General features: G+C 31.5%; 1 protein-coding gene across 10 annotated transcripts in view; it reads left to right on the top strand.

Annotated features, from left to right (window-relative positions):
- Nucleotides 1-15,411, top strand: part of LOC114331514 (uncharacterized) — a 741,127-nt gene that overhangs the window by 628,517 nt on the left and 97,199 nt on the right. Inside the window, exon 1 of one of the 10 annotated variants that reach the window (XM_028281108.2) lies at nucleotides 1,566-1,737. The exons of the other annotated variants lie outside the window; for them this stretch is intronic. Coding sequence (XP_028136909.2) covers nucleotides 1,651-1,737 — 87 coding nt within the window. The 5' untranslated portion in view covers nucleotides 1,566-1,650. Of the gene's footprint in view, nucleotides 1-1,565; nucleotides 1,738-15,411 lie in introns of those variants that run through there. 10 annotated transcript variants of the gene reach the window in all.

Raw genomic sequence — 15,411 nt, 5'->3', positions numbered from 1 at the left:
GGTCTTGGAGCTTTGTTTGTCTTCCACGTTGGAAAGTTTTTTGTCACTTTTAGTGACAGTTTTTGTTACTGCCATGTTTCATATTGTACTACACTTCCAAAAAACATTCCTCATATCACCTGTAAATATAATAGAGCACAAATGGCAGTTTTGACTCGTCTAAAACTAAACCATGGTCGCTTTAAATCTAAACCAAATAGATGTATAAAAACATCTCTTCGAATCCTTATCATTCTCTTCCCCTTTATACCTATGCGAGGTCGGCTTCTTTCTGCATTTCTGTATTCAATTCTGTCTTGGGTCATATCGGTATTAATCTCCTTTGCCAACATGTACTGCTTAAGTGTCTACCCCAAGTCTTCTTTGGTCCTCCTCTCCTAATCCTTCCAGGAATCTGCACTTTAGTAATTCTTCGTGTTGAGTGATTAACGTCTCAACATTGAACATGATCAAACCATCTTAACCTATGCTCTCTCATTTTGGCATCGATTGGTGCCACACCTAGACTTCCCCTAATATACTCATTTTTAATTGTATCCTTTTTCGTCACTCCACTGATTCATCTAAGCATTCTCATTTGCGCCACATGCATGATTTTTTTTTAACTTCCCAACATTCAGTTCCGTACATCATAGCCGGTCTTATGGCTGTTTTATAGAATTTTCCCTTCAGCTTCATTGGAATTTTTCTTTCACACAACACACCACTCCTTTCCTTTCATTTCATCCATCCAACCCCAATTCTATTCATCACATAATCATTTTACAATCCAAATATATCATTTTAATTGTAGTTCCAAAATTCCAGATAGGTACTCTGTTTTGGTCGTTACTAAGTTTTAAACCTTTTTCCTCTAGAGTTTGTCTCCACTGTTTTAGTTTTTGCTCTAAGTCTCTTTCAAGATTTCCTACTAACACTACATTATCAGCATACAGTAAGCACCACGGAATATTACCCTGTAGTTTCGCTGTTATCTGGTCCAAATATGAGAATAAATACGGACTAAGCACCGAGCCTTGGTGCAATCCTACTTTCACATGATATTTATCAGTCTCTCCCACACCTGTCCTAACACTAGTCGTTACTCCCGCATACCTATCTCTCTTAATCTTTACATATATTATTATTTACATATTTTTAAATTGTGACTGTCTACCTTTAGATTTTTGTATTGCACATAGTTGCCAGATTTAAATTTTCATACCAAAATGTATTTTCGTTTTTTTGGTCAAACGGTTGAATTTAGAAAAAAATATTATAAGCCTTTTTTGCTCTACATGGCGCCTTCTACTTAAACCTTTAAGGAACGCACTATTTTCGGGGACACCCTGTATATATAAACATCTGTTACAACGTGTGTAAGCGTAAAAATCAGGTCTAAAACAGTAACTCGTGAGATGTCAATGCTACCGTAAATCATCATCATCACCTTCTGACACCCATTACCAAACGCGTCGCGCCACTGTGATTTTTACCGCGCTCATAGATAATAGAAAGTTTCTACTTCTGTTGGTTTGTTTCTATGGTCTCTCATGACGAGAGAATCGGTGTTGTTTGTTGTTTCAGTGAGGATGTTTCTGCTGGTTCGCGATTGCTGTATCGGGATGAATTTCGTACGGTAGCCGCTATTGTTCTCCAACGGGAACACAAATGTTCGCGTACGACAATGGTTTAGTGATAAGGAACTCCCGTTGGATCAACAGAATTAGGATATTTCTGCCCTACGATGGCACTCAGGTACATTATACACTATGCACTTAGTTACTGTAACAATCTTTTTGTCTTTTCGTGAATAGGCTTTTGTAAAGTTTACAGAATGTTTTACCATGATTCTTTAGCTGCATTTAGCATTTGTGATATACAATGCACAATTTCTCAAACTATCGTCTGAAGCTATACATATTGTTATATGCATTTGAACTAATTTTGGAAGCAATTTTTGTACTCTGTGCTAAGTAATTCCAAAAATTACTTTTAAATCGTATAAACTTTTATCAGCTTTTGAAAATGTTCAGCCCTAGTTTATTGTTGTGGATAATACTGAAAATAGATTATTTTGTTTAATTTGGTATTGCACCCACGATCAAACAAGTCACTTGTTCAGTCCATTGTATTGTCGTGGTTCATTCAGCTCCCATATTAGTCGTCTAAATTCAAAATAAAAATATATTGCATTTTTGAAGTTTGAAAGTTGAAGTTTTTTTTAAAGAAATTTAAATTTGGAGGAGATGTCAACTTTTACATATTATTTATTGTCTTGGCCGTGTCGTGTTTTGTTGACGTGCGTTGTATTGCAACTTTGTAGCAGCACATTAAAAATTTGAGTTGTGAAGAAGTAGTTCAAATAATAAAGAAAATAATAAAGAAACTGAAAAACAATAAAGTGCCAGGGACGGAAGGAATTTTGGTCTAAGAACTAGCAACGTTTTCGAGAAATCATTTTAAGACGGCTGATTCTTTCATATATTGTTCCCTATTATGCTTCCTTGAACAACGTACCGGTCATCTGGCTGCTGACACAGGTTGCGTTCATTACTGCGCAGCACACCTGTACAGGTAAACACAAAATCAGGCTGATTGATTAGTGTGAAAAAGCTTAGTAGATCCGCTATAGTAATAGATAGCAATAAAAGTTAATAACAAAAATTGTAGCTAATTTTGCGCTTCACATTACAAAATTAGTTACAATTTTACAGGGTGTTCGATAACACAGTGGCAGACCAAACTTTTGTTTTTTTTATGGAACACCCCATATTTTATTTTATATTCGAAATCTTCTTAACGTCCCCATCACAAAAATATAAAGGTTTGTTATGTTATACAGGGTATTTACAAAGTTATAACCAATGTTTTACGAAAATCATAATAAGTTCAGCTCCCTGTATAAATAAAAATAAGCACAACAGCAATGGTTTATTCGTGCCATATTTTTTGTTGATTGTCAAAATTTATAAAAATGGTTGATATTGTTAATTTTCTTTATATCGAATACAGGGTGAGTCAAAACGCAAGTACATTATTTTCACAGTAATTTTAAATAGAACACCCTAATTCATAACTTGCTCTGAAAAATGAAAATATCTCGAAAACTGACAAATTTAGGCATAGGGAACATTATACAAAAATTAAAGTACGGTACTGATATTTTTCGATAGTAATATAAAATATAGGGTGTTCCATTAAAAATTTATGAGAAAAGAATGTACTTGCGTTTTGACTCACCATGTATTTTTTATTTATACAGGGAGCTGAACTTGTTACGATTTTCATAAACAATTGGTTATAACTTTGTAAAAGCCCTATATAACCTAACAAACCTTTATATTTTTGTGATGGGGAAGTTAAGACGATTTCGAATATATAATAAAATATAGGGAATAAAAGATTGATGACATCAAAATTATTAGAGTAAAGAACCAAAATGACTATCTACAGAATATTGATTATAGGCCAGGGTAATAAGACAAAAATATACCCTGTTCGTGACACTTCAGCAGCCAGGGTACTGAAGCGTTTTTTCGACAGGTAATACCTATAGGAACAAATTATAACTATTTCCTGCGTAGGATCTGGCGGCCATTTTTATTTATAAACAATTAACTGTCAAAAAATGGTATTTTCCCCTTTTTTTTTCAAATCAACGGAAAACAGTGAAACGTATGATTTTTTTAGTACAAATATCTTCGAGATTATGGAAAAAGCTTTAAAATGACGTATTACAAAGTTGGATATACTCATTTATTGTTAATATAATTGGGGAAAAAGGTCGGAATTGCAAAAGAAATATTTTCTCAATAACTGTTGTAAAACTTAGTGTACGGCTTTGAAATTTTTGTCAAATGAGGGTTGTTTGGTGCTTAATATGTGATAAAAACTTCAAAGTGATTCATTCAATTGTTTAAATTTTATTCAAATTGTTTATCCCAGAGAGCATTTTTTTTGCAATAACATAAGTCAGAAAAAAATGACCTTAGAACCATTCCACAGGTGTCAAATGATAGAGCATGAGCTACATTTTCAACATGGTTTAAAAAAGTGAATAAAAAATGCATTTATTAGTAATAAATAATTATGCAAAAGTATCGTCAATTTTTCTTTATTAACTTTTTGAATAACTTTTTCCAAAAAAATTAACTTTTTTACCCTGTTTTAAGTGCACAACTACCAAGTAATGTTATCTATATCATAATTGATAAAAAATTGTAATAAATATGTATAATTTCTTATATAACAAAATAAATAGTTTATAAGGAAAGATTTACGATACTTTTGCATAATGATTTATTACTAATAAATGCATTTTTTATTCTTTTTTTTTTAAACCAAGTTGAAAATATAGCTCATGCTCTTTCATTTGACACCTGTGGAATGGTTCTAACGTCATTTTCTTCTGACTTATGTTATTGCAAAAAAAATGCTCTCTGGGATAAAAATTTTTGAATAAAATTTAAACAATTGAATGAATCGCTTTGAAATTTTTATCACATGTTAAGCACCAAAGAACCCTTATTTGACAAAAATTTCAAAGCTGTACACTAATTTTTACAACAGTTATTGCGAAAATAATTTTTTTTGCAATTCCGACCTTTTTTTGCAATTATATTAACAATGAATGAGTATATCAAACTTTGTAATACGTCATTTGAAAGCTTTTTCCATAATCTCGAAGATATTTGTACTAAAAAAAAACATAAGTTCCCTGTTTTCCATTGATTTGAAAAAAAAAAAAGTGAAAAATGCCATTTTTTTACACTTAATTGTTTATAAATAAAAATGGTCGCCAGATCCTACGCAGGAAATAGTTATAATTTGCTCTTATAGGTATTACCTCTCGAAAAAACGCTTCAGTACCCTGGCTGTTCAAGTGTCATGAAAAAAACCTTATTACCCTGGACTATTATACCCGCAGTCACCTATGGTTGTGAAACCTGGCTAATAACGAAAAAAGATGAAGTCCAAAAATACTGAGAAAAGTATATGGCCCGGTACAAGAGGAAGACTGCACATGGAGAATCGGGAGAAACGACGAGGTTAATGAATTGAATGAATCCAAAACAATCGAAAATTCGTGAAATATACTATACGTTGCAACAATCGTACATATTTGTATCATTTTACCGTTATGTTTTACAATAACTATTATCAGTGTGCATCAGTTTTTATACATCACTTCTATCGGCCCTTCACTAACTGTTTCCTGCTTCCTGTTTATAAATCAGTGCAGTGCTTGCTTAAATGACAATTTTTTCTTTGTTGCTTGTAACACTTCGTAAAAATAAATTGTTTAGAAAGCCATCGTATGTTGGCTTTCCAATAATAATTGTTAACTTTTTAGTTGTTCGTTGATTACCCGTAGAACTGTTGAAGTGCAAAGATGGATGGTCATTTTTTATTATGTTGTCAGGTGTTTGAATGTATGTGTATGTTTAAATTTCCATAAATTAAATTAAAATATCATTTCGCAGTTAATAAGCACTCTACGGGAATTTGTGTTTACTGTTTGACTTAGACCTCATCTGACACTTCCTATTTCTTACGGCTTTATGCAGTTAAGGTTTTTGTTTTTCATCTCGTTCATATTGACCAGTTCCACAGATGTCTGCGAACCACTTAGCTTGAAAGTAAATTACCACGGACTTATACTATTTCACATCATAAGATACCGTGAAGCTACTCGCCAAATCTTAGGGAAGATCAGGGCTTTCTTACATACCTACATCATAATCATAACTCTCGTAGCTTTTCGATACCTAGAAAATTCACTTTTAGGTGTTCTTCACTAAAATGTGCCAGAATATTCTACTGTGAGCCGACTCCCGATGGTTGGGTGATTGCACCTATACCATGATCCAATTTTTAATGAGTTTTTTGTGAAGTTCTAATGTACCGTTTGCTAGACGTTTTGTCAATTTTTAAATAAATTTTTTCAACCATCCTCCAAGTTTTTAAACTTCGGAAGAAGAATTCAATAAGAAATATGTTTTCAATAAAATTGGGATCCCTTTTCAGTAGTGGTACTTCCCTAATAATTTTTGACCATAGCTCTGAAGATGGCTTTGTAAGCCGAAAGCGTTCAGCTAGGAGTTGCGAACCAAGATGGTTCCTCCCGATGAACACGTTTCTTGAAATCCTCCACACCAGCCACCATTTTATAAAAAAAACACTATGTAAATCGTCATAAAAAGTAGTTTTTAACATGTTTGTGTACGTGCATTTTGTTGATCGAGCCTAATCGATTCTTCCTCCTTCCTTTGGGTCAGCTATTTATTTTTCCTGTATTTTGTTGATGATGGCTCGTGTTGATGATGGCTTCGTGGCCGAAACGCGTTCAATATTTTTAACTTTTAACATTAAAATTATTGTGTTATCTTCTTAGAGTTGAGTACTTTGTTACCAAAAAACTACCTCAGAACACGTAGTCTAGGCGCCAAATAGAGGTCACCGTGTCCTTTTCAATTCTGATGGACAAACTCAACGGTTTCTTATGGATTTTTGGCTGCTGATTATGAATTTCGAGGGTGGATTTCGATCTGAGTGGTCAAAACATTGTTATAAACAATTTAATTGTTTATAAATTGTTTATAAGGGTCTGGCTCATAAACTAAAAGAGATCAAAAAGAACCGGTGTTACCTTAGCCATAAATTCCATCCATAAATTTTTTTTTTCATATTTTCACAAAAATTTGGTATAAATTTATCAAAAATGAATAAAACAGATAATATTGACAAGAAAAATGTTATATATGTTATATATGTTTGGAAAAAAAATTTAAACGGGCGATGTATTGACGGTGAGTAGATAATGCCACTCAAATTCAAAAATCCTTTATGGATGGTACGTTAGTCAACTTTTTTTCTCAGTTTTTTGTTAAATTCTCAAAGTAAATATAATAAAGCATAACATATAAAAAAATCGTGATGGAGGTATTTTCCAAAACAAGCGAAAAAAATTCTGAAACTTACATGTATTGCGCGCTATTCGTTAATACGTCTCAAATTCAAAAATCCTTTATGGATGGTACGTTAGTCAACTTTTTTTCTCAGTTTTTTGTTAAATTCTCAAAGTAAATATAATAAAGCATAACATATAAAAAAAACGTGATGGAGGTATTTTCCAAAACAAGAGAAAAAAATTCTGAAACTTATATGTATTGGGGGCTATTCGGTAATACGTCTCACATTCAAAAATCCTTTATGGATGGTACGTTAGTCAACTTTTTTTCTCAGTTTCTTGTTAAATTCTCAAAGTAAATATAATAAAGCATAACATATAAAAAAATCGTGATGGAGGTATTTTTCAAAACAAGCGAAAAAAATTCTGAAACTTAGATGTATTGCGCGGTATTCGTTAATACGTCTCAAATTCAAAAATCCTTTATGGATGGTACGTTAGTCAACTTTTTTTCTCAGTTTTTTGTTAAATTCTCAAAGTAAATATAATAAAGCATAACATATAAAAAAATCGTGATGGAGGTATTTTCCAAAACAAGCGAAAAAAATTCTGAATCTTAGATGTATTGCGCGCTATTCATTAATACGTCTCAAATTCAAAAATCCTTTATGGATGGTACGTTAGTCAACTTTTTTTCTCAGTTTTTTGTTAAAGTCCCAAAGTAAATATAATAAAGCATAATATATAAAAAAAAAACGTGATGGAGGTATTTTCCAAAACAAGAGAAAAAAATTCTGAAACTTAGATGTATTGCGGGCTATTCGGTAATACGTCTCAAATTAAAAAATCCTTTATGGATGGATCGTTAGTCAACTTTTTTTCTCAGTTTTTTGTTAAATTCTCAAAGTAAATATAATAAAGCATAATATATAAAAAAATCGTGATGGAGGTATTTTCAAAAACAAGCGAAAAAAATTCTGAAACTTAGATGTATTGCGCGGTATTCGTTAATACGTCTCAAATTCAAAAATCCTTTATGGATGGTACGTTAGTCAACTTTTTTTCTCAGTTTTTTGTTAAATTCTCAAAGTAAATATAATAAATCATAACATATAAAATAAACGTGATGGAGGTATTTTCCAAAACAAGAGAAAAAAATTCTGAAACTTAGATGTATTGCTGGCTATTCGGTAATACGTCTCAAATTCAAAAATCCTTTATGGATGGTACGTTAGTCACCTTTTTTTCTCAGTTTTTTGTTAAATTCTCAAAGTAAATATAATAAAGCATAACATATAAAAAAAAAACGTGATGGAGGTATTTTCCAAAACAAGAGAAAGAAATTCTGAAACTTAGATGTATTGCGCGCTATTCGTTAATACGTCTCAAATTCAAAAATCCTTTATGGATGGTACGTTAGTCAACATTTTTTCTCAGTTTTTTGTTAAATTCTCAAAGTAAATATAATAAAGCATAACATATAAAAAAATCGTGATGAAGGTATTTTCCAAAACAAGCGAAAAAAATTCTGAAACTTAGATGTATTGCGCGCTATTCATTAATACGTCTCAAATTCAAAAATCCTTTATGGATGGTACGTTAGTCAACTTTTTTTCTCAGTTTTTTGTTAAATTCCCAAAGTAAATATAATAAAGCATAACATATAAAAAAACGTGATGGAGGTATTTTCCAAAACAAGAGAAAAAAATTCTGAAACTTAGATGTATTGCGCGCTATTCGTTAATACGTCTCAAATTCAAAAATCCTTTATGGATGGTACGTTAGTCAACTTTTTTTCTCAGTTTTTTGTTAAATTCTCAAAGTAAATGTAATAAATATACTTTGAGAATTTAACAAAAAACTGAGAAAAAAAGTTGACTAACGATCCATCCATAAAGGATTTTTGAATTTGAGACGTATTAACGAATAGCGCGCGATACATCTAAGTTTCAGAATTTTTTTCGCTTGTTTTGAAAAATACCTCCATCACGATTTTTTTATATGTTATGCTTTATTATATTTACTGTGAGAATTTAACAAAAAACTGAGAAAAAAAGTTGACTAACGTACCATCCATAAAGGATTTTTGAATTTGAGACGTATTAACGAATACCGCGCAATACATCTAAGTTTCAGAATTTTTTTCGCTTGTTTTGGAAAATACCTCCGTCACGATTTTTTTATATGTTATGCTTTATTATATTTACTTTGAGAATTTAACAAAAAACTGAGAAAAAAAGTTGACTAACGTACCATCCATAAAGGATTTTTGAATTTGAGACGTATTAACGAATAGCGCGAATACATCTAAGTTTCAGAATTTTTTTCTCTTGTTTTGGAAAATACCTCCATCACGTTTTTTTTATATGTTATGCTTTATTATATTTACTTTGAGAATTTAACAAAAAACTGAGAAAAAAGTTGACTAACGATCCATCCATAAAGGATTTTTGAATTTGAGACGTATTAACGAATAGCGCGCCATACATCTAAGTTTCAGAATTTTTTTCGCTTGTTTTGAAAAATACCTCCATCACGATTTTTTATATGTTATGCTTTATTATATTTACTTTGAGAATTTAACAAAAAACTGAGAAAAAAAGTTGACTAACGTACCATCCATAAAGGATTTTTGAATTTGAGACGTATTAACGAATACCGCGCAATACATCTAAGTTTCAGAATTTTTTTCGCTTGTTTTGGAAAATACCTCCCTCACGATTTTTTTATATGTTATGCTTCATTATATTTACTTTGAGAATTTAACAAAAAACTGAGAAAAAAAGTTGACTAACGTACCATCCATAAAGGATTTTTGAATTTGAGACGTATTACCGAATAGCCCGCAATACATCTAAGTTTCAGAATTTTTTTCTCTTGTTTTGGAAAATACCTCCATCACGTTTTTTTTATATGTTATGCTTTATTATATTTACTTTGGGAATTTAACAAAAAACTGAGAAAAAAAGTTGACTAACGTACCATCCATAAAGGATTTTTGAATTTGAGACGTATTAACGAATAGCGCGAATACATCTAAGTTTCAGAATTTTTTTCTCTTGTTTTGGAAAATACCTCCATCACGTTTTTTTTATATGTTATGCTTTATTATATTTACTTTGAGAATTTAACAAAAAACTGAGAAAAAAGTTGACTAACGTACCATCCATAAAGGATTTTTGAATTTGAGACGTATTAACGAATAGCGCGCCATACATCTAAGTTTCAGAATTTTTTTCGCTTGTTTTGAAAAATACCTCCATCACGATTTTTTTATATGTTATGCTTTATTATATTTACTTTGAGAATTTAACAAAAAACTGAGAAAAAAAGTTGACTAACGTACCATCCATAAAGGATTTTTGAATTTGAGACGTATTAACGAATACCGCGCAATACATCTAAGTTTCAGAATTTTTTTCGCTTGTTTTGGAAAATACCTCCCTCACGATTTTTTTATATGTTATGCTTCATTATATTTACTTTGAGAATTTAACAAAAAACTGAGAAAAAAAGTTGACTAACGTACCATCCATAAAGGATTTTTGAATTTGAGACGTATTACCGAATAGCCCGCAATACATCTAAGTTTCAGAATTTTTTTCTCTTGTTTTGGAAAATACCTCCATCACGTTTTTTTTTATATGTTATGCTTTATTATATTTACTTTGGGAATTTAACAAAAAACTGAGAAAAAAAGTTGACTAACGTACCATCCATAAAGGATTTTTGAATTTGAGACGTATTAACGAATAGCGCGAATACATCTAAGTTTCAGAATTTTTTTCTCTTGTTTTGGAAAATACCTCCATCACGTTTTTTTTATATGTTATGCTTTATTATATTTACTTTGAGAATTTAACAAAAAACTGAGAAAAAAGTTGACTAACGTACCATCCATAAAGGATTTTTGAATTTGAGACGTATTAACGAATACCGCGCAATACATCTAAGTTTCAGAATGTTTCGCTTGTTTTGGAAAATACTTTCATCACGATTTTTTTATATGTTATGCTTAATTATATTTACTTTGAGAATTTAACAAAAAACTGAGAAAAAAAGTTGACTAACGATCCATCCATAAAGGATTTTTGAATTTGAGACGTATTACCGAATAGCCCGCAATACATCTAAGTTTCAGAATTTTTTTCTCTTGTTTTGGAAAATACCTCCATCACGTTTTTTTTTATATGTTATGCTTTATTATATTTACTTTGGGAATTTAACAAAAAACTGAGAAAAAAAGTTGACTAACGTACCATCCATAAAGGATTTTTGAATTTGAGACGTATTAATGAATACCGCGCAATACATCTAAGTTTCAGAATTTTTTTCGCTTGTTTGGGAAAATACCTCCATCACGATTTTTTTATATGTTATGCTTCATTATATTTACTTTGAGAATTTAACAAAAAACTGAGAAAAAAAGTTGACTAACGATCCATCCATAAAGGATTTTTGAATTTGAGACGTATTACCGAATAGCCCGCAATACATCCAAGTTTCAGAATTTTTTTCTCTTGTTTTGGAAAATACCTCCATCACGTTTTTTTTTATATGTTATGCTTTATTATATTTACTTTGAGAATTTAACAAAAAACTGAGAAAAAAAGTTGACTAACGTACCATCCATAAAGGATTTTTGAATTTGAGTGGCATTATCTACTCACCGTCAATACATCGCTCGTTTAAATTTTCCAAACATATATAACATATATAACATTTTTCTTGTCAATATTATCTGTTTTATTCATTTTTGATAAATTTATACCAAATTTCTGTGAAAATATGAAAAAAAAATTTATGGATGAAATTTATGGCTAAGGTAACACCGGTAATTAAATCATCATACTGTAACCTCGTATCACCTTTCATTATATTTACTTTGTCTTCTATTTTTTGTACTAAATGAGAAAAAACATTAAAAACTAATATTTTAGAAATAGAACTAAAAAGTAAGTTGATATTATTTATTAATACTATTTTTAGAAACTTTTTGTTTCATGCATCTGAATCGAAATATACAGGGAATCTCGGCTTTTTTACATCTGCATAAGTTCTTACAGCAACTTTTACAGTTACCTGGTGGTACTAAGCCTGTTCTTGTACGCAGTAAAACTAAAACTTTCTGGGGCTTTAGAGTCTGATTATCTATATGATATAGATATAATCTATATCATATAGATATCCAGTGGATAGTGGATAGTATCCATATAAAGTGGATCTAGATCTTTTGCAGCATCAGCAAGGCACGTCAATTGTGTGTATGCGGCCACAACATAAATGCTCGTTTTATATGCAATGATGATGCTGCAAAATAACTCGATCCATTTTTATATGGATATTACATATTGGCTCATTTACATGCGTAGAAGCCGAGTTACGATCGATAAAGCGTCGAAAAATACTTGACTGTGAACCGATGTTGCGCCTAATAGCGCGCCATTAAAATATCGATATCTTGACCAAAAATAAATTTACAAACATTTTCTTAAGCTCAAATTATTCCTTTTGAGTTCTTTTATCATTATTGTTAATTAACGTATAAATGTTTACAGCTCAAATTTATTTGAATCCCTTATAAACAAATAATTGTACAATTTTCTTAAGAAAATTATTACTTCAAACGGGTATAATTTTAAAACAAATGAAGATAAAGTAATTTAACAAACTTTGTTTGGAAGCCTATTAATAAAGCTTTAAAATGAGACCTTCTAAGGCTCATTTGCATACGCAGAAGCCGAGTTACGATCGATAAAGCTTCGAAAAAACTTATTTTGCAATTTGCATTGTGTACTAATTTTACAATATCTTGAGTTATAATTGTTGGATTTAAGTTTAGTAAACGTTTTTTTCTTCGTTTTTTATTAACGAACAAATTTTATTTGAAACATTCTTTTTTATTTCTTTTAGTTTATGAGCCAGAGCCTTATAAACAATTTATAAACAATTAAATTGTTTATAAAATTTTTTTGTCCACTCGGATCAAAATCCACCCTCGAAAATCGTCATCAGCAGCCAAAAATCCATAAGAAACCGTTGAGTTTGTCCATCAGAATTGAAAAGGACACGGTGGCCCCTCTGGCGCCTAGACTAACGTGTCTATAACGTACAAATGCTCAATTTTTTAGTGTTTCGTAGACGCACGCAGTTGCTTATCATATTACGCATTCGATACAGCATACGCATGTGATTCCTTACATTAGACGCATAAAAGACAGACCGCTTGTATAAAGTTGCATTTGACGAGCGCACAACACTTGCGTCGAATGCAATTCTTAGGCCTCCGTTTCTTACATGGTTTATTCTTAATTTGCCTGTTAAAAGATCCAAAGAAAGATCTCCAGCACTATGGTCGGACCAAATAAAGGACATGAATGATTACTCATTCTCCGAAGCAAAACAACACGCACAGGAGAGAGATAATTAGACAGAATTAGTCAAACAAATTAAATGACGCCACTACATTCTTACGAAGGAGAAAATATAGAGGAGGAGGGCCTGCTATGCTTTTTAGTGCATTTATTTGCGCTACTATAACCAGTTTTGCAATTATGAGTGTCTTGTCTCGTTTCTATTTTTTATATCATAATAGATCTAATGCAGGTATTTTATATTGAAATTACATCTTTTAGATAACCCGTTGCTGCCTCGTTGATAGCTATATAGCGGTACGCTTTAATTACTATTTTTGCTAATTTTATTTTCTTAATTTTTACTAACTTTTCTCAAAACGCAATAATATGGGTTATATAAATTCACATGTAAAATACAAACCAGATGCTAAGAGGGACACGGTTTTACGAAACGGAATGTATCCTTAACCATATGTTTTTGGTGTGTTCAGTTGAACAAACTGAATTCCCCATAAATTAATTACCTTATCAGACCTTATATCAATAACTCACAATTGGACATGCATTCGAAAACGTAAAACTCCAGAAATTTTTCAACCTTTAAACGCCAGAGACACCCCAGAGACATCGGCCGCTCGCTGGGCCGAAAACAATAACAAACCCTCTTACGCGATGTATAAGCAAAACACTTTTTGTTACCCAAATAAATAAATATATTACTGTTCGTTGTTACACTTATTTTTTATTAATTCCGTCAACCACCCCACCGGAATAACTACTTTTAAATCTTTTACATTTAAGAGATGAATTCGTAGGTATTTGACTTGTGGTTGTGTTCTTTAATATATTTTGTTGTTGACTGGTGGTTTGCCCTTTGTTAGGTCTCTAGGTGTGGTCATATACTTTGTTTTCGTGATTGATAGGTCCATGTTGAACCAACTTGTTTGTGCCATTAACTGTAACTGTTTTCCATTTTGAGAGTCTTCACGTTGATTATACTCTGAACAATAATTTCAAGAAGGTGACGCATACACTATTTTAACCAATATGAATCCAAATGATCAAATTATGTGTGACAATGAATCACCGTCTTGTAATCACTGTCTGTATCCTGTTTGCATTCTTGTTTTTTTTATCTATCTATGTAAGTATTTTTGCAGCTGTCGCCGCCTTCCTTCTGTCAACCAACGTCTCCAGTCGTTTCTGTTCTGCCATTCTCGTCTCTAAGGTCTCGTCTTTCCATGGCCTCGTCCACTTCATCCCTCCATGATATTCGGGGTCTACCTCTTCTTCTCTTTCCTGTTGGCCTCCAATCCGAAATATTGGATATCCACCTTGTGCGGTAGTGATGATCGAGACTGGTCTTGGTCTTGAGGTCTTGGTCTTGGTCTTGCAGCAAGACCAAGACCAAGACCAAGACCGTCTTTTGGTTGCAAGACCAAGACCAAGACCAAGTTTGCAAGAACAAGACCAAGACCGAACCTTGCAAGACCACGCAAGACCAAGACCAACCTGCAAGACTCTTGCAATTTTTTGAGAAAAATTGTTTTTTATTATTTAACTTTATTTTTTTAGTTCAATAATATATACTGACATTGTAAGAAACCTTAAACAATATAGAATTTTTAAAATACATAATATTTTGGTTATATTTTTAAGTCGTTTTGATTAAGTCAAACGGTTTGCATTTTCTCAGCCTTCAAAGTGTCCAGAAGGCAAGTTTTCAAACGGCGACAGTTCAAGGACAATTGAAATTACTTGTAAGACAAAAAAATGTAATTATAGATAGGATAATCCATTAAAAAAAAATGCAATTAAAAACGGTTTTTATGTACCAGTAGTTTTCGCTTTTTTGTCTAATAAAAATACTGACACTTATTTCAATTCTTTTCGCATAATCGAGGAAAAACGTAGGTCGTTAAATTTACAACGAATACAAAAAATATAATAATAGATTTTGAAAAGGGATTCACAATGCTGTGAAAGCATTGTGGCCTGAATAAAAAATAACTGGTTGTCGATTGTAATGTGTCAAGCTTGGTATCGCAAAATCCAAAGCTTAGGTTCAGTTTCTGAATATAATGACAAAAATTCCGATACTGGGAAATTTTTAAAATTATTTTTTGGATTAATTTTTTACAATCAATGAAAGTTGGAAGTTGA

Source organism: Diabrotica virgifera, chromosome 9 (genome assembly GCF_917563875.1).
Source record: "Diabrotica virgifera virgifera chromosome 9, PGI_DIABVI_V3a".
In the NCBI taxonomy this organism is placed as follows: domain Eukaryota; kingdom Metazoa; phylum Arthropoda; class Insecta; order Coleoptera; family Chrysomelidae; genus Diabrotica; species Diabrotica virgifera.
The sequence above is the reverse complement of the archived record's forward strand: the minus strand, read 5'-3'. Positions and strand labels throughout refer to the sequence as shown.